General features: G+C 41.7%; 1 protein-coding gene across 1 annotated transcript in view; it reads left to right on the plus strand.

Moving 5' to 3' along the window:
• scfd1 (sec1 family domain containing 1) overlaps positions 1-10,946 on the plus strand; it is a 37,484-nt gene extending 26,538 nt beyond the window's left edge. Inside the window, exons 17-25 of the mRNA XM_044166704.1 lie at positions 370-449; positions 830-892; positions 3,643-3,718; positions 6,126-6,179; positions 8,388-8,440; positions 8,597-8,630; positions 10,248-10,313; positions 10,568-10,636; positions 10,740-10,946. Coding sequence (XP_044022639.1) covers positions 370-449; positions 830-892; positions 3,643-3,718; positions 6,126-6,179; positions 8,388-8,440; positions 8,597-8,630; positions 10,248-10,313; positions 10,568-10,636; positions 10,740-10,763 — 519 coding nt within the window. The 3' untranslated portion in view covers positions 10,764-10,946. The remainder of the gene's footprint in view (positions 1-369; positions 450-829; positions 893-3,642; positions 3,719-6,125; positions 6,180-8,387; positions 8,441-8,596; positions 8,631-10,247; positions 10,314-10,567; positions 10,637-10,739) is intronic.
• The last annotated feature ends 9,253 nt before the right edge of the window (positions 10,947-20,199 follow it).

A 20,199-nucleotide genomic window follows, 5' to 3' on the forward strand; every position in this document is an offset into this window, starting at 1 on the left:
CTGGACAACAGCCAAGCCAACTCGCAGTATGAACTTTAATTTACTGGTGACAGTTGTCGTCGTATCCAGTGAAATCAGCGGTCGCCGGCTAAACGTTTACTTGCCGCAGCTTGTCAAGACACTGATGAAGTCGCAGTTTGCGATTTTAATATAAAAACAATTAATCGCATATCCCAAAGTAGAGTAGTATGAAAGGTGAATGATCTTCTGCGCAGACTGGAAGCTTCCAGCGAGTTGGGGAGGCAAGCTTTCATTTATGACTAAATGACAAAAGTAGCTGCCAGTAGCCGTTGAGGCGCCATGGTTTTTCTCTGTTATCCCGGCTTGTTGTTTATTGTCTGATGTTTGTGTGATCGTTCTGTGTTTCAGTCGGACATGGAGCAGTATAAGACGGCTCTGTTGGACGCAGGCTGTGACCTTTCACCTCTCAACTACATCAAACAGTGGAAGTAAGTCTGTCTGTTGTTTGAAAAGTCATCTGATGGAATTATTGTCAAAGGTCTTTGGAGCATCATCAAACAACAGTTTTTGTATCATTTGAGCCTCAAATCGTCTAATTTCTGTCTGTTCACTCGTACATTTATAAACCCATGGAAACTACTGGAACTACTGGATTTGATCGCAACATATTTATCAGATCATATGTCATTTTGTACCAACAGAAAGCAGATTATAGTAATGTGTCGTCTCTGTTTTGAAAAATTAAGGACAATAAAAATATTTGGATCTATCGCCTGGATAATAAAACTGAGTAGAGTGTAATTCGGTCGCCATTTAACAGCAGAGCCAGTCCTGTTGAGTCATCCTGGTTTACTCTCATCTTTTCCAGGGCGTTTACCAAGATGGCCGCCACCCCGGCCAACTACGGCAACAGCGGAGTCAAGCCCATGGGGTAAGTTAGTAACATCAGATATGTTTTTAAATGTTTTTGTGACACATTTTGCTTAAAACAGTTTAAAACTTCTTTAATCGTCAAATAAATGCAACTGAAAAATTCAAAAACGTATATTAAAAATGTGAAAAAGACAATATTTTTCCAAAAATACTGGTTATACTCGGGATATCAAATGAAAGCAGAACTGTCGGGCTGAGTTATAATTTGTGATTTAAGCACTACAGCCTGCTGTATGTCTGATGCGATCCAATTTATTTTTAAAACCTGAGAATTGTGTTTATTGGAAGCGTTTCTAAATCTAGGGAGTCGACTGTTGGGTGGAAATATGATGTCTTACTTCATAAAACTACTTTAAATCTCTCCACACCAGCTGAGAAATGTGACAGGAGACAATAAATTAAAAACACTCTGTCTTACTAATATCACTTTTAAAGCCTACCCCTGAGCAAGGCACTTAAAAATTGGTTCCAAAACGTCTAATTTAGGAAAAATAAAAAGCTAGTGTTTATCATTCAGTGTCTTTAAACTCTAGAGTTTGAGATCTCATCCATTTTTTTTTTTCCCAGATGGAGATGATCATTTTGGAAAGTCAGCTCTTCATTTGTTTTCCTTTAAATTCTGAACAGAGGTAGCCAATTCGTTATCATCACTTAAATCACTTGATTTTATTCCCAAATTCCTGCCTTGTAAAAACAGTTGTTTTTTATTCCCTCTGTTTGTCAGTTTGTTTTAGTCACTTTAATGTGTTTTAAGTCAAGTCAATTTTGTTTAAATAGCCCAATATCATAAATCACAATTTGCCTCCAGGGGCTTTACAGACACCGTCTGTCCTCAGACCCTCGATTCAAATAAGGAAAAACTCCCCCAAAAAAACTTTTAACGGGATAAAAACATTTTCTTTTTACTGTTTAATCTTACTTAATGTTTCTACGACTTTGTGCAAAGCTATTTTGTAATCTCAGCTTTTAAATAACTCCATACACATATAAACACTCAGTTACCCGTTTATTAATACAGTCTAGTGATCATTTTCAGTTTTTGTTCTGTTTTAGAGTTTAACTCAAGGTCCACTCGCTACCTTTTTCTCAGCTTTCTTTCACATCTCACAGTCTTCATCGGCAGAACGAGTTGTTGGCTGAGTTGTCGTGGTGTCGCTTTAGTCGGTTGAAGGATTTCCTGATTTTTAGAATTAGTACTTCCCGGTAATATATCGACCTCTCCTCGGGATTCCCGGGAATTCTCGCCATAAATGAAAATTTTATTTTAAAAACAAAACTGCGGATAATAATTCTAAAATGGTGTTTATCTTAAGTATCTCATTCTTTCATATTCTTTAGCTAATGTGGTAAAAGTTTTAAGCAAATATGTTTAAAAATTACCTCGGAGTAATTCTCTGGCCGTGTCTGACCGTCTTTATCGATCTGACCTGAGGGTTTTAGCGACGGTAGTTTTGGGTTTTTTATTTTGGTGCTTTGAGGAACGGGATCATTGTTTTTGGCCAGTTGTCTCCACCTCCACACCCGATGCTCCACCTGTCGAACGTCGCTCTGCCGTCAGCTGAAGAGTGAGAGATGAAAGTAGCTGAAATGTCAGTCAAAATCTAAGCCATGAAAGCAGTGGAACCGCCATTAGAGAGTAAGAGATGAAAGCAGGGGAACTGCCATTAGAGAGTAAGAGATGAAAGCAGTGGAACTGCCATTAGAGAGTAAGAGATGAAAGCAGTGGAACTGCCATTAGAGAGTAAGAGATGAAAGCAGTGGAACCGCCATTAGAGAGTAAGAGATGAAAGCAGCGGAACCGCCATTAGAGTAAGAGATGAAAGCAGCGGAACCGCCATTAGAGAGTAAGAGATGAAAGCAGCGGAACCGCCATTAGAGAGTAAGAGATGAAAGCAGCGGAACTGCCATTAGAGAGTAAGAGATGAAAGCAGCGGAACTGCCATTAGAGAGTAAGAGATGAAAGCAGCGGAACCGCCATTAGAGTAAGAGATGAAAGCAGCGGAACCGCCATTAGAGAGTAAGAGATGAAAGCAGCGGAACCGCCATTAGAGAGTAAGAGATGAAAGCAGCGGAACCGCCATTAGAGAGTAAGAGATGAAAGCAGCGGAACCGCCATTAGAGAGTAAGAGATGAAAGCAGCGGAACCGCCATTAGAGAGTAAGAGATGAAAGCAGCGGAACTGCCATTTGAAGAATAAGAGATGAAAGCAGCGGAACCGCCATTAGAGGGTAAGAGATGAAAGCAGCGGAACCGCCATTAGAGGGTAAGAGATGAAAGCAGCGGAACCGCCATTAGAGGGTAAGAGATGAAAGCAGTGGAACTGCCATTTGAAGAATAAGAGAGCAGTTGAAATGTAAGGTTGAACTGTAATGCATGAAGGCAACTGAATGCCCGACTTAAGTATTTAAAAGTAAAAATTAGCTGAAGTATCAGTCAATGTGTGACTGTTAAAGCTGAATCAACGCCTCTCTAAAACAGTTTAAATAAAAACAGTACATTGTCACCTTAGTTGTAACTAGTAGTTGTTGCAGTATAGTAGTATTTACTGTAGTACCAGCAGCAGAAAGTGGTGGTATTAGCAGTAACAGCAGCTTAGTATTAGCAGCAGTATTAGTACTATCAGTAATAGTATTTTTATTCATTCGGTTGAAACTGGGGTTGTGTTCAGACTACCAGTCTAACCCTGTCCTCCTTCTCTCTGTCGTACCTCTTCCTCCTCACTCCCTAACCCCCCCTCCTCCTCTGCAGACTGTTTTCCAGAGTGATGAATACCGGCTCCCAGTTTGTGATGGAGGGAGTGAAGAACCTGGTGCTCAAACAGCATGTGAGTAAAACTATTTCTGCTGCTGGAAATTCAGCTTAAAAAAAATAACCTGCAGTGCATCCAAACATCATCTAAACCCAACAAACCTGCTCTTGTTAAAGTTGTTAACAAATAGTCTTTGCAGCCTGCAGGTAGGGGGTCAAACTGAGGTATCTTCATTTCTTAATTACTCCCCACCCCAACTTAACCACAAGTCATCAGCGCTCCTCGACCTCAGCGGGACGTAGACGCCTGAATGTTGTGGCTCAGTTGATGGACATGAATGCAGAAATGGTTTCTGACCAAATACCTGCAGAACTAATGACGTTCCCATCAGCCTCAGCCGTACTTTGTGTTTACTGCTAATTAGCTAATGTTAGCATGGTATCCGATGGATGGTGAACATTGTGAACATTATACCGGCTAACATCAGCATGTTAGCATTGTCATTGTGCGCATGTTAGCATTTAGCTTACAGTACAGCCTCACAGAGCCGCTAGCATGACTGTAGACTCCTGCCATCAGACTAATTTGAAAGACGCTTTAAACACATGAAACTTCTACACATGTGGGACTTTCAATACCTGAAAAATCAAGGTTAACACTGCCATGTAGCAGTCCTGCTCACCCAAATATATCAAACCAAATATATTAAAGCGATAACCTCCTCAGTAGGAATATACAGCAGAGTCTACAGATCTCTGCTGCGTCACAGTATATGTATATATCGTCATTGTCCAACCCTGAATTCAGACTAAATAAAGACTGTTGACACGCGTCATTCTCTTCTGTCACTGTTGGTGGGTCTTTTCTCTTTTAGCTAAATCAAATGGCTGGAGTTAAAGCCATTTTGGAGGAGAAAGACTGTAATCCTCATCTCTTCCCCTCCCACGAGATTTATTAGACATTTTCTTTGTTTTTAGTCATTTTCTTTCATCATCACGTCTTTCCTTCTGTTGGTACTCCTGTCCCTTGTAACCGTTGGCAACCAGCCTCGAAACACTCGTCCGTCCTCGGCTGTATGCCTTTACCTGAGAACAGCAGATCATTTAGAGCGGCCTCTGCACGCCTCTGCTTCGCCACCAAAACGCCACGCTCCACCCGTCTGTGTCTGGCAGCAGGTTATATCGAGTGTGCCTAACGTGGCGGGCTCTTCGTTCCTGGACAGCAGCGATGATGATGACAACAAGGAGGATGATGGGGTGTTTCGGGGTGAAACTGGCACCAACATGAAGTAATTTATAATCATCACACACACACACAGGGAGGTGGTGTCTGTTTTCTTCATACAGAAGCTGAACTGAGACCAGCTGAAGTCGGACCACGATGCTCTGCAGAGATGCCAAAACATTACAAACACCCAGTCGGTCTGGACGGAGCTCGTGACGCTCTGTCAGGGAGGATATTTACAGACTTCTTCCACACTCACGTCTCCAAAATTTGAAAATATCTGTTCACCAAATTCTTGAGAACAGAATCCAAACAAAACAAAGATTCCTGGAGGTTAAAACGCTGCGATTCTGCTCTGTGAAAACCAAAACTGCAGTTCATCTAAACCTTTTAAACTAACCTGAAAAACAAAGGCATGATGACTTTGGGTTTTTACAGAGCGATGGGTGGAAATAAATTAATAAAATGATAAAATCCAACACTTTGTCAACCACAGATTTCAGTATTTTTACTGCCGATACTGAGGTTTCTTTTTTCCGGACCCGATATGGAAAATATTCCATATTAAGAGCTTTGTTTTAAACAAATGAAAAGTAATGAAATGAAAAGTTCCTAGAAAGGGGTAAATATAAGGTTTAAAAGTTAATACAACAGAATGGAATAAATCATGTGCCACAAGATGAGCTGTAGATGGACACTAGTTATGTTTTTAAATAAATCACTTCGAGAGTCGTCGTCTGTTGTTCGGCTCCAACGGTATTTGACACGGGGAAATAATCTTTTTGTCATTTTACAATCCTGAGAGTCAGTTAATTCATTTTAATCGCCCACTACGCTCCTCTGTCACACCTCCCAAAATGATTTTTTAAGTAAAAAGAAAGTGATTACAATCGGTGCATCCACCGCGAATGTGTGAAACCTCATTGATCGATGCACGTAAAGCGCAATTTAAATGAACTAATTCATCAGTTTATGCCTGAATTCTGGCCAACAGTGTTGTTGAAATACAAAGGAAATATAATTTTCAATGATTAATGAAGGCTTAAAAAAATGCCTGGGGGAGTCAGAAGCCTCCAATACGTTTCTTCTGGCGACGGGACTGTTTAAATGTGTGCACAGATTTCATTTTACACCAGAAACAATGATCTGAATGAGATAAAAATAAAAAAAGTTGTTTGTAGGATTATTGTGTGTGTGTGTGTGTGTGTGTGTGTGTGTCAGAGCCGCTGGTGTTTTAACGTTATTTCTTGTCTTCCAGAACCTTCCCGTCACTCGGATCCTGGACAACCTGATGGAGATGAAGTCGAATCCTGTGAGTTTGTTTCTTGTCTCTTTGCTCTTTTAGTCACACACTGTCTCAGAAGCACTGGTAAAAGGTTTGGACCAAAGAACATGTGATTATTTTTTGTTCCAAAAACGTTTTAACGATGAGGTAGGGCATTTTGTTTTACAGTATTTCCTCCTGAACTACTGCAGTTACTTGAATGAAAATCTGCCACATGAATCGCATTATTGTTATTTTAGATTTTCTTATCAACAAATCTCACGTTCGGACTCAAACCAGCAACATGTCGGTCCGTCTCTCAGCACCGTCTGACTTCCTGTCTGCGGCTCTCAGCTCCGAGCCCATTGGTTCCTGCTGAAGATGTAAATCTTTAAAAACACCTCACAGATTATATAGTTTCCTGTTTAAAAAGTCTTTCAGGCTGCTCGCTGTAGTTTTTATCAGACCAACAGGAGGAAACAGAGCATCTGTTGGGGACTATTTCCAGCGGCGGATGAATCCACATGTGGTGCTGTAGTGAGTGTTTGGGGCAGCAGGACGGTGTGTGTGGGGCTGAGTCAGAATAAACTACAGTGTGTGTGTTCATGGTGATGAAGGAACATGTCGCCCAGTGCAACAGAGCGGCTCGCTGATGTGTTTTAATAGTTTCTGGACGACGATGGAGGAAGAAGATCCATCAGGCTGTGATTCACACACACACACACACACACACACACACACACACACCTGTTAGCAGAGACGTTCATGATGGTTTGGGTCTGAACGTGTTGATGAGAAGAAAAATAAAGAATATCAAGAGATGCATATTTTAAATTTCGGTTTCACTTCTTAATCAGACGGGAGAGAAAGTGTGAAGGAAGCAAGCAGCTTGTGTGTCAGCTGTGATTGACAGCTCAGACACACAAACCCCTGCACTCAAGGAAATCACATTAACTCCTGTGGACCAACACACACACACACACACACACACACACACACACACACACACACACACACATAGTTAAACTCACATGTGACCACACGTGAACCCGTCAACACACAGTTTAACACACACACACACACATCAGTGATGATGATGAATGCGTGAAATTTTGATTCGTGTAGTCATTTGACCCTGCACACGCACGCACACACACACACACACACACACACGCACACACTCTCTCTCTCTGCAGGTTTCTCAGCGTCTGGAGTTACAGGCGACCAACAAAGATCCTGTTGTGAATCTGACGGGGGGGAGCAGAGGGGGGCGGAGGGGGGAGGAGGAGAAAGACAGGACTGGGATGAAGATGAAAGAAATAGAAGAGCACATTCTCCCTCTATCAGATTGTCCTCTGTGTGTGTGTGTGTGTGTGTGTGTGTGTGTGTTTCGGGGGTTACGTTTGCATGCGTCTCTTTCTGGCTCGAGAAGTGCTGATATGGAAAATTAAAGGAATAGCTTCTTTCAGAGGGTCAGATGTTCAGATGGAGTCAGGACGTGGTTAGCCTAGCTTAGCATAAAGACTGGAAGCAGCTGGCCTGGCCGAGGGAAGTGACATGCTGGAACTATTTCTTGACAAATCATCCGGCCGGTGCTTCTGCGCAGAGACTCCAGCTAAAGCTGAAGTTATTTTCCAAAGTCAGTTTTTATTTCATTTTGTGTTCATCGTTTAAGACAAACATTTCATAATATCAGAGTTTTAAACTTCTGAGCCCAGAGTTACGGCTTGAACTTGGACCTCTTGATTCTTGGAAACCCCCCCCACCACCACCAAATAAAGTAAACAAAGAACCCCTGCAGATGAAGCTGCAGAGATTAGAGGTTTATCTTTCAGGAGAAACATGTGGCTGATGGAAGTCAAACACTCTGATCTGTAAATATGAAAGAGGCGACACCGAGCTCTGATACAGTTTAACTCTGCTGGTCTGGTAATAACTCAAAACTGTAGAAACGTTTGTGATTACAAAGCAAAGAACCGTCGATACAAATAACAACATCTGTTCAGAAGCAGCCGATATTATAATAAACTGACCGTACGTGTGATTTAGTTACTCAAAGAAGTGGAGTTATTGTTAAGCTACTGTTTAAAGCCGTTAAATTAAAAGGACTACTTATGGACCTTTTACATGCTGCAATGAATGTTTAAATATTTCAGATTTATACGAGTGAGATCCGGAGACAACGCAGATGATTGAAGTGTCCGACTGATGAATCAGCGGCTCGTCTGACTGATGTTTTTCTCTCTGATCTTCCAGGAAACAGACGATTATCGATACTTCGACCCAAAGATGCTGCGAGGCAGCGAGAGGTACCACTCTGACACACACTTCTAATCCCTTCTGATCAGTTCATTTACCTGAAGTGTTCAGCTGCTAGCTGTCAGTCTCAACTGGCTGTTGACTGGTAGAAAGCTCAGGAATGCCTCATCGTCACTCCTCTTCTTCTTCTTCTTCTTCTTCTTCAGCTCCATTCCCAGGAACAAGAACCCGTTTCAGGAGGTGAGCTTCTGTTTCTAGACTAAAGTTTGATGGATGAGTTATTTCCAGAACAGAGTTTGAAAAAGAAATACAAGACAGACTGGAAATCATGCTGCACATCAGAAGTCCCCTGCTGCTCCACTCTTCAGTTGTTTCATGAACGAGCTCAGACTCAAAATACAAATTCAGATACAGGTTTTCATTTTTATGACTGTTGTTGCGTCATGAAGAATCCTGTCATAATAAATCAATTGATGTAAAAACGACGTACGCCTCACCTTCACCTGACCAGGTGTGAAACTGTTGAATGACAAACGACCAAATCTACAACCAACTTCTAATCTGTTAAAGAAAAGAAAATCAGACCTTATTATAAGGTTTATTATAAACAATAAATAATTAATGAATAAATCCTAATTTAAACCTGCGTTCGGTACAGGTATCAGTATTTGACAGTTAAAATATCAGATAATATATTAGCTGGTGTTTTTCCTTTAATATAAATACATAACATGCATTTAAACAAATGATAAGGATCCTTAAATTTGGTTATTAAAGAAATGTGAGCATGATGTGCATGATGTGATGAAGGGCATCGTAGAGTTGAAAAATAAACTCGCAGGGCATGATGGGTAAGACGTGTACCACACTGTAATCACAGTGGCGCTGATTTGTCTCCCGGTTGTTGCATGTCATCCCTCCTCTCTCCACTTTTATTCCCGTCAGCGCTCTGCAGCCACGCAAAAAACCCAAATATTCGGTTGTGACATTTCTTGTTACCTATCGGTCGACATTTATGACAATAATATGTCTGTGATAAGTTCCAGGGAAAACAAAGAGACTGATCTGTGCAACGACTGTGTCTTCATCAGAGTCGACATGGACAAAGACATGAGACAAACGCATTTACTGTATAATCGACCCAGAACAGGCGGACGGTTGTCATTGGATAACTGGTTAAACAGGATTTCATATCTGTTGGCTAATGTAAGCGCCACGGCCCATTCACTGTAATCACGTCAGATGTATCTTAAAGTTACAAAGATAGAAGTACAAAAAGTGCAAGTGCTGCATCCATCAGGTGTAATAAATCAGAGGAAACACGTTCTTCATTTGGTGTTCAGATAATATCGGCCGTGCTGGCGTATCTGTCTGCAGTTAAAGCTGCTCTAAACATACAAGTTCTGTTTAAACTCGTCGTGTGTTTCCCTGAGCTCCAACAGACTGTATGAATGTATTTCCTTCCTCAAAAAACATTTGCAAAGAAGATTTTTCTTAAAAATATTAAAATTGCACGTTCTTGTGTTTTTTTTGGCACATTACTGCCACCTGTTGATCAGTGGAATAGCACTACCAGAGGACAAAAACTCCACAGGGAACCTTTAAAATACCCCGAGTGGCTACTTCACAGTAAAAGCCATTATCAGTTATCTCTCTTTTTTTAAGTCTTTTATTACGAAAGCCACTACAGAAACAGAAAGGGTTCTGTTTTTTTTTTTTTGTTGCCCTTCTTCAGCAGCAGTTTGCCCCGGTGATGTTTATTTCCACCTCGAAATGAACAAACACTCACCTGTTTGTTCCTGCAGACAGAACCAGATTCATCAGGTCTCTGACGTTGTGTCGGTCTGTTTGTTTCAGGCCATCGTCTTCGTGGTGGGCGGAGGAAACTACATCGAGTACCAGAACCTTGTGGACTACGCCAAGGTACTGTAATACTGCAAGTACTACTGTCGCTACTACTGCAAGATACTTTCAACACTTTGTCACATAAATATGTCGTTTGGAAGTATACAGAAGTACATAATGTTTCTTGTGTGCTACTGGAAGATGCATATGTTATTTTGATGTTTGATTAACGGCAGTGTCTGTAGTTTAGTAATATTCCTCCTTCAGTCCGCAAACAGTTCACTGGTTCCCCAACAGGAAACATGATGATCTAACTTTCTGTGTGTTTTCAGTTCAAACAGGGGAGGAAGGTCGTTTACGGCTGCAGCGAACTCTTCAATGCAGCTCAGTTCATCAAACAGGTGAGACGCAACACCCGCGTACCTGTGTACACCTGCAAAACAGCGGAATACATCTTATATCTGTAGAGTAACAACAATGACCTCCTGACCTTTTCCTCCACAGCTCTCCCAACTCGGCCAAAAGTGACGTGGACACCAACAATATGTGAACCTCTCTCTCTCTCGCTCTCTCTCGAGGTCGTAGCTGATCTCTTTATTCCAGTTGTTTTATATTAAGCTCTGTTCTGTAAATGGACTAAACATTCTCTGACTTCACTGTAATTTCTGTCTCTTCCACTCAGCACTAATAAAGCTTAACAGTCTCGACTCACGGCGGCGTCGCTCTTTATTTATTTATTTTTTTACTCGCAGAGACGAAGGTTCAGTATTTGTACATCTTTTACAGATTTCTCATAAAGCACCAGTTCTCTGATCAACATGCAGATGATTCCTGCACCGATTAAACTCCAAAGAGCCGGTGTTGGTCCACACTGACTGCAGCAGACAGCGACAAGGTGATTCAGACTCAACATGAAGTCAAATTTTATCTTCATCGGCACATTTCAAATGCAGTTTGACTTTTATCAGCCGCAAACAGCCAGTAAGGAAGCTAACTTCAACAGCGTCCTGCAGAGCGGGTAAGTGCATATTTATTACTCAGGAAACATTTTCAGCTCGAGCGGATACCTCAGTTCGGACAAAGTATCCGCTAGTGTTTCTGCAACCAAAGAATAAAATACAAAAATAGTAATTTTCAAGTTTTTTCAAGCTAAGGATGAGAAGACGGTGTAGTCCCTCATTCGTCCAGGAGCGTTCCATCGTAGAAAAGGTTTCAGTCGTAGTCATCTGGACGCTGTTTTCAGAATCGAGACGTTTCGGCTCCCATCTGGAAGTCATTCTCAATTGTGAAAATGGTCTGAGAACTCAGAAATTTAAGCTACTCTGTGTTACTTATGGCCCTGCCCTCAGGGAGGAGTCTTCCTGAGTGTCCTAGTTTCCTTGAAACTAGGCAGGGTAAACAGCAGACACTCAGGTAGACTCCTCCCTGAGGGCGGGGCTTAAGCAACACAGAGTAGCTTAAATTTCTGAGTTAATGCTAATATAACATTAGCTAACGTAAGGTTAGCATGAAGTTGGACACATCTCACGAACGTTTAAATGCAGCCGTTTGGTAATAATGTTTCTTACAGATTTAGTTTCACATCGTTTCCTTCTCATCCTGAGAGAAAAGGAGTTAAAAACACTGCTAAAGTAAAACCTGTTTGCTTTTACACTTTTGTGGCAGTAAAGGAAGTGATGCACTCACACCTGGGGACCCGACTCTCTTCCCATTGGCTCGCAGACCTGGGGTCCCCAGACATTGGACAGTTAGACCCTTCTCCCCGAGGCTGGTGCTGGAGGAAAGGTCACGGGATTATCAGTAGGGTTCATCCTGTTGGAAGCAGGAGTCTGATCAGGGCATTTGTTGGCAATACGAGCAGTGAGATATGTTGGACGGACAAATCGGCATCCTTACCGAAGCTCCGCCTCTCGCGGGGCTGTTCGGATGCTCGTGTGGAATTTAGATGTTTTTAGTTATTTCGGCTCAGAAGAGAGAAAATAAAGTTTATGTTCATCAACATCCACTGCAGCAGGTTCAACTGCCCGCCTCATTTAACTCTCAGCTGTTTTTTTTTCCTGCAGACTGGAAAGTTTCTCAACGCAGAGGAGGAGCAGGACAACTGTGGTATTACACACACACACACACACACACACACACACACACACATCATCCATCACTTTAAAGGCAGCCTGGCACAGTGTGGTACAGCTCTGCTGCTGCCATGTTCCTCCAACACCACGGCACCAAAAACAACGAGATCAATCTGAGGATTATGTCACCCTGGCATTTTAATCTGCGTGTGTGTGTGTGTGTGTGTGTGTGTGTGTGCGGTAACCAGTCTGGGAAATGAAAAAGTTTCAGTAGTCATATTGTAAACATCATCGACGCAGCTGATGAAACGATGAATTGTTCCCTCAAATTACAACATTGTGCTCCTGACAGTCATTTTAGCTCCATGTGTCATTTCCCCCTGAAGTGATGTCACAGATGACATCACCCTAATGTTATCTGTGACATCACTGTCAGATTGGTATTTAACCGCCAACATATAACACGAACGCGGCACTAGACGCAGTAGTGGTTTGAGCTAAATGCTAACATCAGCATGCTAATATGCTAACATGCTGATGTTTAGCAGGTATAATTTTCACCATCTTAGTTTAGCGTGTTAGCATGCTAACATTAGCTGATTAGCAGTAAACGCAGAGTACAGCTGAGGCTGATGGGAACGCCATCAGCTCTGCAGGTGTTTGGTCAGAAACCAAAGTGTCGGACGCGTTAACGTGTCGACCTGATGGTGGCGCTAGATGGAAAGTCAGAGGATCAGCAGAGTTATTACAGTTCATCCTGAGGGGAGCATGAACGATGAAGCACGTTTCATCACAGTCCAGCAGCTGCTGATGTTTCAGTCTGAACAAAGTGGAGGAGCGACAGTAACATCCTGAGGCCGTCGTGCTGCTCTTATAGCTGAAAAGTAAAGTATATCCATGTAATTTAGCCCAAACTTCATTCAGTCCGTTTTAGAGACTGTATAAAATCCAAGGGGACGAGGATTAATGAGATAAAGGTGAAAACTTTGAATTTGAGGGAATGAATCCCTCGAAGGACAGGAACTATTAATTTCAGAAATAAATAAAAAGAATACAAATATTACAATAATAATACACAAATGACTAATTCAAGTGAATGATGCTCCAGAAGTTTCCCCACTGACACCCAATGAGCTCTGTATGTTCCTCTCTGACTGCTGGCCGACTGACTCTGACTCCCGACCAACACAAAACTGAAAACAGGAACATCTTGAACAATAATCATTTGTTGTTCCATTTTTCCAAAAGACAAAGAAACTCTTTTTCTCTCAGAAATCTGATTTATTCGCTTGATGGAAACGTGACGGATTCACATTTTAGTTTCGAAATATTTCAAGAGTTTGTTTGAAATCTGCTCAGTGGAAACAGAGTTCAACTCAGTGTGAAACCCCACGTGCTTCTGTTTCTATTATTTCTACTGCAGCGACCACCCGCCCTCACGCACACACACACACACACACACTCACACACTCACACACACACACACTCACACACACTGCACACACACACACACACACACAGAGTTAATCCCAGCTCAGTGTCAGTGATGTCGACTCTGTTATGTTGACTTAATGACCCGGGAGCTGAAATAATGAGGAGGAAGAACAGGAGGGAGAAAACGAAAAGGGGGGGAAAGTAAGAAGAGGAGGAGGACAAAAAGGGGGAGTAAGAGTTTGTGAGGAGGTGATGAAGAAGAGGAAGAAACATGAATGAGGAGAGGAAGGGAATAATGGATGGAGGTGAGAGATGAGGACAACTGAGCAAAAAGGGGGAAGAGGAGGAGAAAACTATAAGAACAGGAGGAGGAAGAAAATTAGGAAGGAGGACAAAAAAGGCTGATGAGGAAGAGGAGGACATTCATTCATTCAACCTTTATTTAAATCTTGAATCATCGAGGGCATGCCCTCATTTTACAGAATAAACACGCACAAAATAAGAACCGAGAAAACAAAGACTGATGAGGAAGAGGAGGAGAAAAGAAGCAGAGGAAGAGGAGGACATTAAAAAGGAGAAAAAGATTGGGATGAACAGGAAAAGAGGGGATGAAGAACAATAAGGAAAATGAGGAAGAGGAGAAGCAGGAGAAAAGGATAGAGGGAGGAGAGCGGAGAAAATTAGGAAAAGATGAGGATAAAAAGGGAGATGAGGAAGAGGAGGGTGTCAAAAAAATACCCAGTATTAGAACTAGTAGTACTAAAAGAGGAGGAGGACAAGAAGGGGGAGTAAGAGTTTGCGAGGAGGTGATGAAGAGGAAGAAACATGGAGAAGAAGGGAATAATGGATGGAGGTGAGAGATGAGGACAACTTTGAGCAAAAAGGGGGAAGAGGAGGAGAAAACTATAAGAACAGGAGGAGGAAGAAAATTAGGAAGGACAACAAAGGCTGATGAGGAAGAGGAGGACATTCATTCATTCGTTCAACCTTTATTTAAATCTCGGATCATCGAGGGCATGCCCTCATTTTACAGAATAAACACGCACAAAATAAGTACCGAGAAAACGGACAGCAACCGTTAAAAACAGTTACGTTCAAGAGCAAAGTAGTTTGTCGTGGTTTTAAATCGACCTGAAGGTACAAATGTGCTGAGTTTCAGTGTGTTCAGCACAAAAACCAACAGCAGGTTTCCCAAATGTAGTGTTTCCACGCGGGACATCGAGCTTCAGCCGCTAGATCGAGTCCGATAACGACTGACAGTTTAATACGGAGGTGACATAATAATAATAATAATAAAACTTATCAAAACAAAGTACAAAGTGCTTCACAACAAGAAAAATAAAATAACACAGTGAATGACGAAATATAAAGAAATAAAACACATGAAATACAGAAAAGCAATAAAATAAACAGTAAAATAAACAGCCAGTTCACTTAAAATCAGGATCTGCTTTCAGATAAAAATGTGTTTTGAGACGAGATTTAAACGAAGACATGCGGCAAGCTGCCATTAAGGACTTTATAAATAAATAGAAACCAGCGCCTGTCACGGCTTCCTGTTAGAGATGCCCACCCCACATAAAATAAGGAGAAGGGAGAAGATGAGGAGAGAATAGAAGGAGGTGAGAGATGAGAACGATAATGAGGAAGAGGAGGTCAGACAGGGAGGAGTGAGGAGAGTAAGAATGATAGGAACAGGGGGAGGAAGAGGAAGAAGGAGGAAATGAGAGGAAGATAAAGTTGGAAGAGGTGAAAATAAGGGAGGAGGTCAAGGTTGATGGAAAGGGGAAAGGAGGAGGGAGGGGATGAAGAACAACAGATGGAGGAGGAGGAGGAGATTCCTCATTTAATGACCTCATTATGATCTGAAATCTGGGGTCGCACCTGTAATGTGACTTTATGCACTGTGAGGACTTTTTCCCCCTAAAACCTCTTAATTCACGCAGAACGCAATCAAAAACACTTTAATACGTTACTAAACATTAACAACAAGCCCTAATCTGGATAAACCTATTAAATAATAAGTCTCTTGTATTGATCCACTCTCAGTCGTAACTAAGAATGTTTTTCTTCCCAAACTGTGACTGCGATTGTTGCTTATTTAGTCGTGAATATTTAACGTTAAAGGGAAAAGCCGTGACGATGTCTCGGCCCACTCCGTTTGAAAGTTAACGATGTAGGTAGGATTAAAAGCTGAAATCTCCACGACGCTCAACACATACAGAACGTCTTAACTCAGCCGTTTCTTTTTTCTTTCGTTTACGCCAAACTCTGAGGCAACTGAAGCGAGACGAGAGCTCGTGCACTCAGTTTCACGTCACAGCGCTGAGACAGCCAAAGACAGACTCCTGCTCACTTATGATCATAATAGTGGAGGTTCAGGATGGAGAATTTCCTCCTGAGTTCCTAGAATTCCTAGTATTGTTTCTCCTTCAGTGGAGCCAGGCTAGCAGTTTCCCCCCGCTTCCAGTCTTTGTGCTAAGCTAGGCTAATCACGTCCTGGACCTGTCTCTGTACTGGACACGGAGATGAAATGAGATGCTTATGCAGAGACAAATGGTCATTCGGGACTCTTCACACACACACACTCATACCTGCATCTGTACAGACACACTTACAAAAGCAATCACACACACACACACACACACACACATTATTCCATGTTTTCCTCGTGACGGTCAGCAGCCTGCTGCTCAACGTGGGAGTTCAGGTTTTATCTGCTGGATGAGAAGAAACATTCAGAAACACTCACTGACTGTAATGTTCTTATTCCAGCCCGTTAAACCTGGAAACCATCAAAAACTCTTTAATACTGTGTTAATACGACCAGTGTTCAGATTTAATTAGCTGTAATAATATTGTTATGTAAAAAGATGATGAAGAAAAAAAAAAGGTCTTCCCAAGGTTAAAGTCACAGGTTAACAGTCTGAAGCCCCTCCAGCGTGTTAACACAGCTCAAAATACAAACCAACAATTCTTCTTCTGGGCTCAACCGAGAGGCAAAAGAATTTCTTATTTACTTAAATACAGTCAGAGTTTTCTTGGAGTAGCGTGTAGTGGCCGCTAGAGGAACTGCAGCTTAAAACACTCTAACGCTGACGTAAACAGTCGGCGGTGGAGGCTGCTGATTGGTTTTTAGTTTGTTTTAAAAACAACAAAAGAAGAACTGCCTCATTAGCATTCAATATGTATGTTTTAATCCACCTGTTTTTACGCACATTATCAATTTCCACCTAAAAAATTTGGATGGAAAAAAAAAAAGGTCAAATACATAATTGCAAAACATACAAAAGAAATAATAATATTGAAGCCATGAGTCCGAATTCCCCCAGCAGACCCCCACCGACCTAAGAACACTTCCAAGAGCCGCCAACCAAACTCTGAGCAATTTTCTGTGTATTTAAAAAAATATCAGAAAGTTTCACTTTTATTTATTTATTTAACTGCTCTGTCATGTTTTCTGTACATTTCTGTAAATGTTTCTAATTCTGGTGGAGAAAACTGAATCACTTCAATCCGTTTAGGTATTTTTGCCTAAAAAAAAATAAATATCAGAATCGGGCTTAAAAAACCCACGTGGTGTAATCAGCATCTGCGAACATTCGGTCCTAACTTTCTGACCACGCTTCCCTCCAAATTGTCATCTTTTGTCTGCAACGGCCTAAAATCACGCAGCGTGTAGGAACGGTAAAGACAGTCGCTGATTCACGTTTAATTTCGCTCAAGTTTCAGAATTTTGCTTAAAACTTTCATTTGATGGAAACACGAGTAGTGACAGGCAAGCACGGCTGAAGTCAAAAAGTTTTAGAAATACAGAAAGTGCATCAACAGAAAAGACAAAGAAACATGTTTCATGAAGTGATTAATGTGAAAAGCAGCCGACAAACAACAAACACATGAACACTTGCTGTCAAAACCAAAACCTTAATTCTCAGCTTAACTTTAATAAAGTGTGGTCAGTTTTTATTTAGGTTATTAAATCGTTTTCTTCTTTTATTTTTACCAAGAAATATATTTTCGCCGTGTCTTCATGTCTCAGTTTTCAGTGTGAAGTTTAGTTTTCTGTCTGAATAAGAACAAACGTATCATGGCTGGTCGGTTGTAACAACAGTAATTTAACTCCAGTGTTGGTTTTAAGAGGCTGTTTTTGAAAGAGAACCAGCTGAAGGATGAAAATACAAAGATCTTGAACTGGAATCAAACTCACCACTTTAATGGATAAATGGATTCAGTTTAATGTTGTAATTAGGTTGTTTAATGGGATAATTATTGGATTGTTTAAATGGTTTATAGGGTAAAATCCCTTTACAACTGACCAAATTACATGAAAGCTTTAATTTACACCTTAAAAGGGCCTTAATTTCCCCCATTTAAAACTCCTTAGTATCTTATAATCTATTCATTTATCCATTGATTAATCCTAAATTTGGGGTGAACCACAAAATTTGCATCTCAGTGGAAAAATGAAGGTGTACCTGTGAGTTTCCTCTCCTGTTGTTTCCTCTCCTCTTGTTTCCTCTCATCGTTTCCTCTCCTCGTTTCCTCACCTGTTGTTTCCTCTCCTCTTGTTTCCTCACCTTGTTTCCTCACCTGTTGTTTCCTCTCCTCTTGTTTCCTCACCTTGTTTCCTCTCCTCTTGTTTCCTCTCTTGTTGTTTCCTCTCTTGTTGTTTCCTCTCCTCTTGTTTCCTCACCTTGTTTCCTCTCCTCTTGTTTCCTCTCCTGTTGTTTCCTCTCCTGTTGTTTCCTTACCTCTTGTTTCCTCTCTTGTTGTTTCCTTTCCTCTTGTTTCCTCTCCTCTTGTTTCCTCTCCTCTTGTTTCCTCACCTTGTTTCCTCTCCTCTTGTTTCCTCACCTGTTGTTTCCTCTCCTCTTGTTTCCTCTCCTCTTGTTTCCTCTCCTGTTGTTTCCTCTCCTCTTGTTTCCTCTCCTGTTGTTTCCTCTCCTCTTGTTTCCTCTCATCGTTTCCTCTCATCGTTTCCTCTCCTCGTTTCCTCTCCTGTTGTTTCCTCACCTGTTGTTTCCTCTCCTCTTGTTTCCTCTCCTGTTGTTTCCTCTCCTCTTGTTTCCTCTCCTGTTGTTTCCTCTCCTGTTGTTTCCTTTCCTCTTGTTTCCTTACCTCTTGTTTCCTCTCTTGTTGTTTCCTTTCCTCTTGTTTCCTCTCCTCTTGTTTCCTCACCTTGTTTCCTCTCCTCTTGTTTCCTCTCCTCTTGTTTCCTTACCTGTTGTTTCCTCTCCTCTTGTTTCCTCTCCTCTTGTTTCCTCTCCTGTTGTTTCCTCTCCTCTTGTTTCCTCTCCTCTTGTTTCCTCTCCTCTTGTTTCCTTACCTGTTGTTTCCTTACCTGTTGTTTCCTCTCCTCTTCTCTTGTCTCCTCACTTCATTTCCTCTCCTCTTGTTTCCTTACCTGTTGTTTCCTCTGCTCTTGTTTCCTTACCTGTTGTTTCCTCTCCTCTTCTCTTGTCTCCTCACTTCATTTCCTCTCCTCTTCTTTCCTCTCCTCTTGTTTCCTCTCCTTGTTTCCTTACCTGTTGTTTCCTCTGCTCTTGTTTCCTCTCCTGTTGTTTCCTTACCTGTTGTTTCCTCTCCTCTTCTCTTGTCTCCTCACTTCATTTCCTCTCCTCTTCTTTCCTCTCCTCTTGTTTCCTCTCCTTGTTTCCTCTCCTTGTTTCCTCTCCTCGTTTCCTCTCCTTGTTTCCTCTCCTCTTGTTTCCTCTCTTGTTGTTTCCTCTCTTGTTGTTTCCTCTCCTCTTGTTTCCTCACCTTGTTTCCTCTCCTCTTGTTTCCTCTCCTCTTGTTTCCTCTCCTGTTGTTTCCTCTCCTGTTGTTTCTTTACCTCTTGTTTCCTCTCTTGTTGTTTCCTCTCCTCTTGTTTCCTCTCCTCTTGTTTCCTCACCTTGTTTCCTCTCCTCTTGTTTCCTCACCTGTTGTTTCCTCTCCTCTTGTTTCCTCTCCTCTTGTTTCCTCTCCTGTTGTTTCCTCTCCTCTTGTTTCCTCTCCTGTTGTTTCCTCTCCTCTTGTTTCCTCTCATCGTTTCCTCTCCTCGTTTCCTCTCCTGTTGTTTCCTCACCTGTTGTTTCCTCTCCTCTTGTTTCCTCTCCTGTTGTTTCCTCTCCTGTTGTTTCCTTTCCTCTTGTTTCCTTACCTCTTGTTTCCTCTCTTGTTGTTTCCTTTCCTCTTGTTTCCTCTCCTCTTGTTTCCTCACCTTGTTTCCTCTCCTCTTGTTTCCTTACCTGTTGTTTCCTCTCCTCTTGTTTCCTCTCCTCTTGTTTCCTCTCCTGTTGTTTCCTCTCCTCTTGTTTCCTCTCCTCTTGTTTCCTCTCCTCTTGTTTCCTCTCCTCTTGTTTCCTTACCTGTTGTTTCCTCTCCTGTTGTTTCCTTACCTGTTGTTTCCTTACCTGTTGTTTCCTCTCCTCTTCTCTTGTCTCCTCACTTCATTTCCTCTCCTCTTCTTTCCTCTC

This window comes from Siniperca chuatsi, linkage group LG15, assembly GCF_020085105.1.
Source record: "Siniperca chuatsi isolate FFG_IHB_CAS linkage group LG15, ASM2008510v1, whole genome shotgun sequence".
Lineage (NCBI taxonomy): Eukaryota > Metazoa > Chordata > Actinopteri > Centrarchiformes > Sinipercidae > Siniperca > Siniperca chuatsi.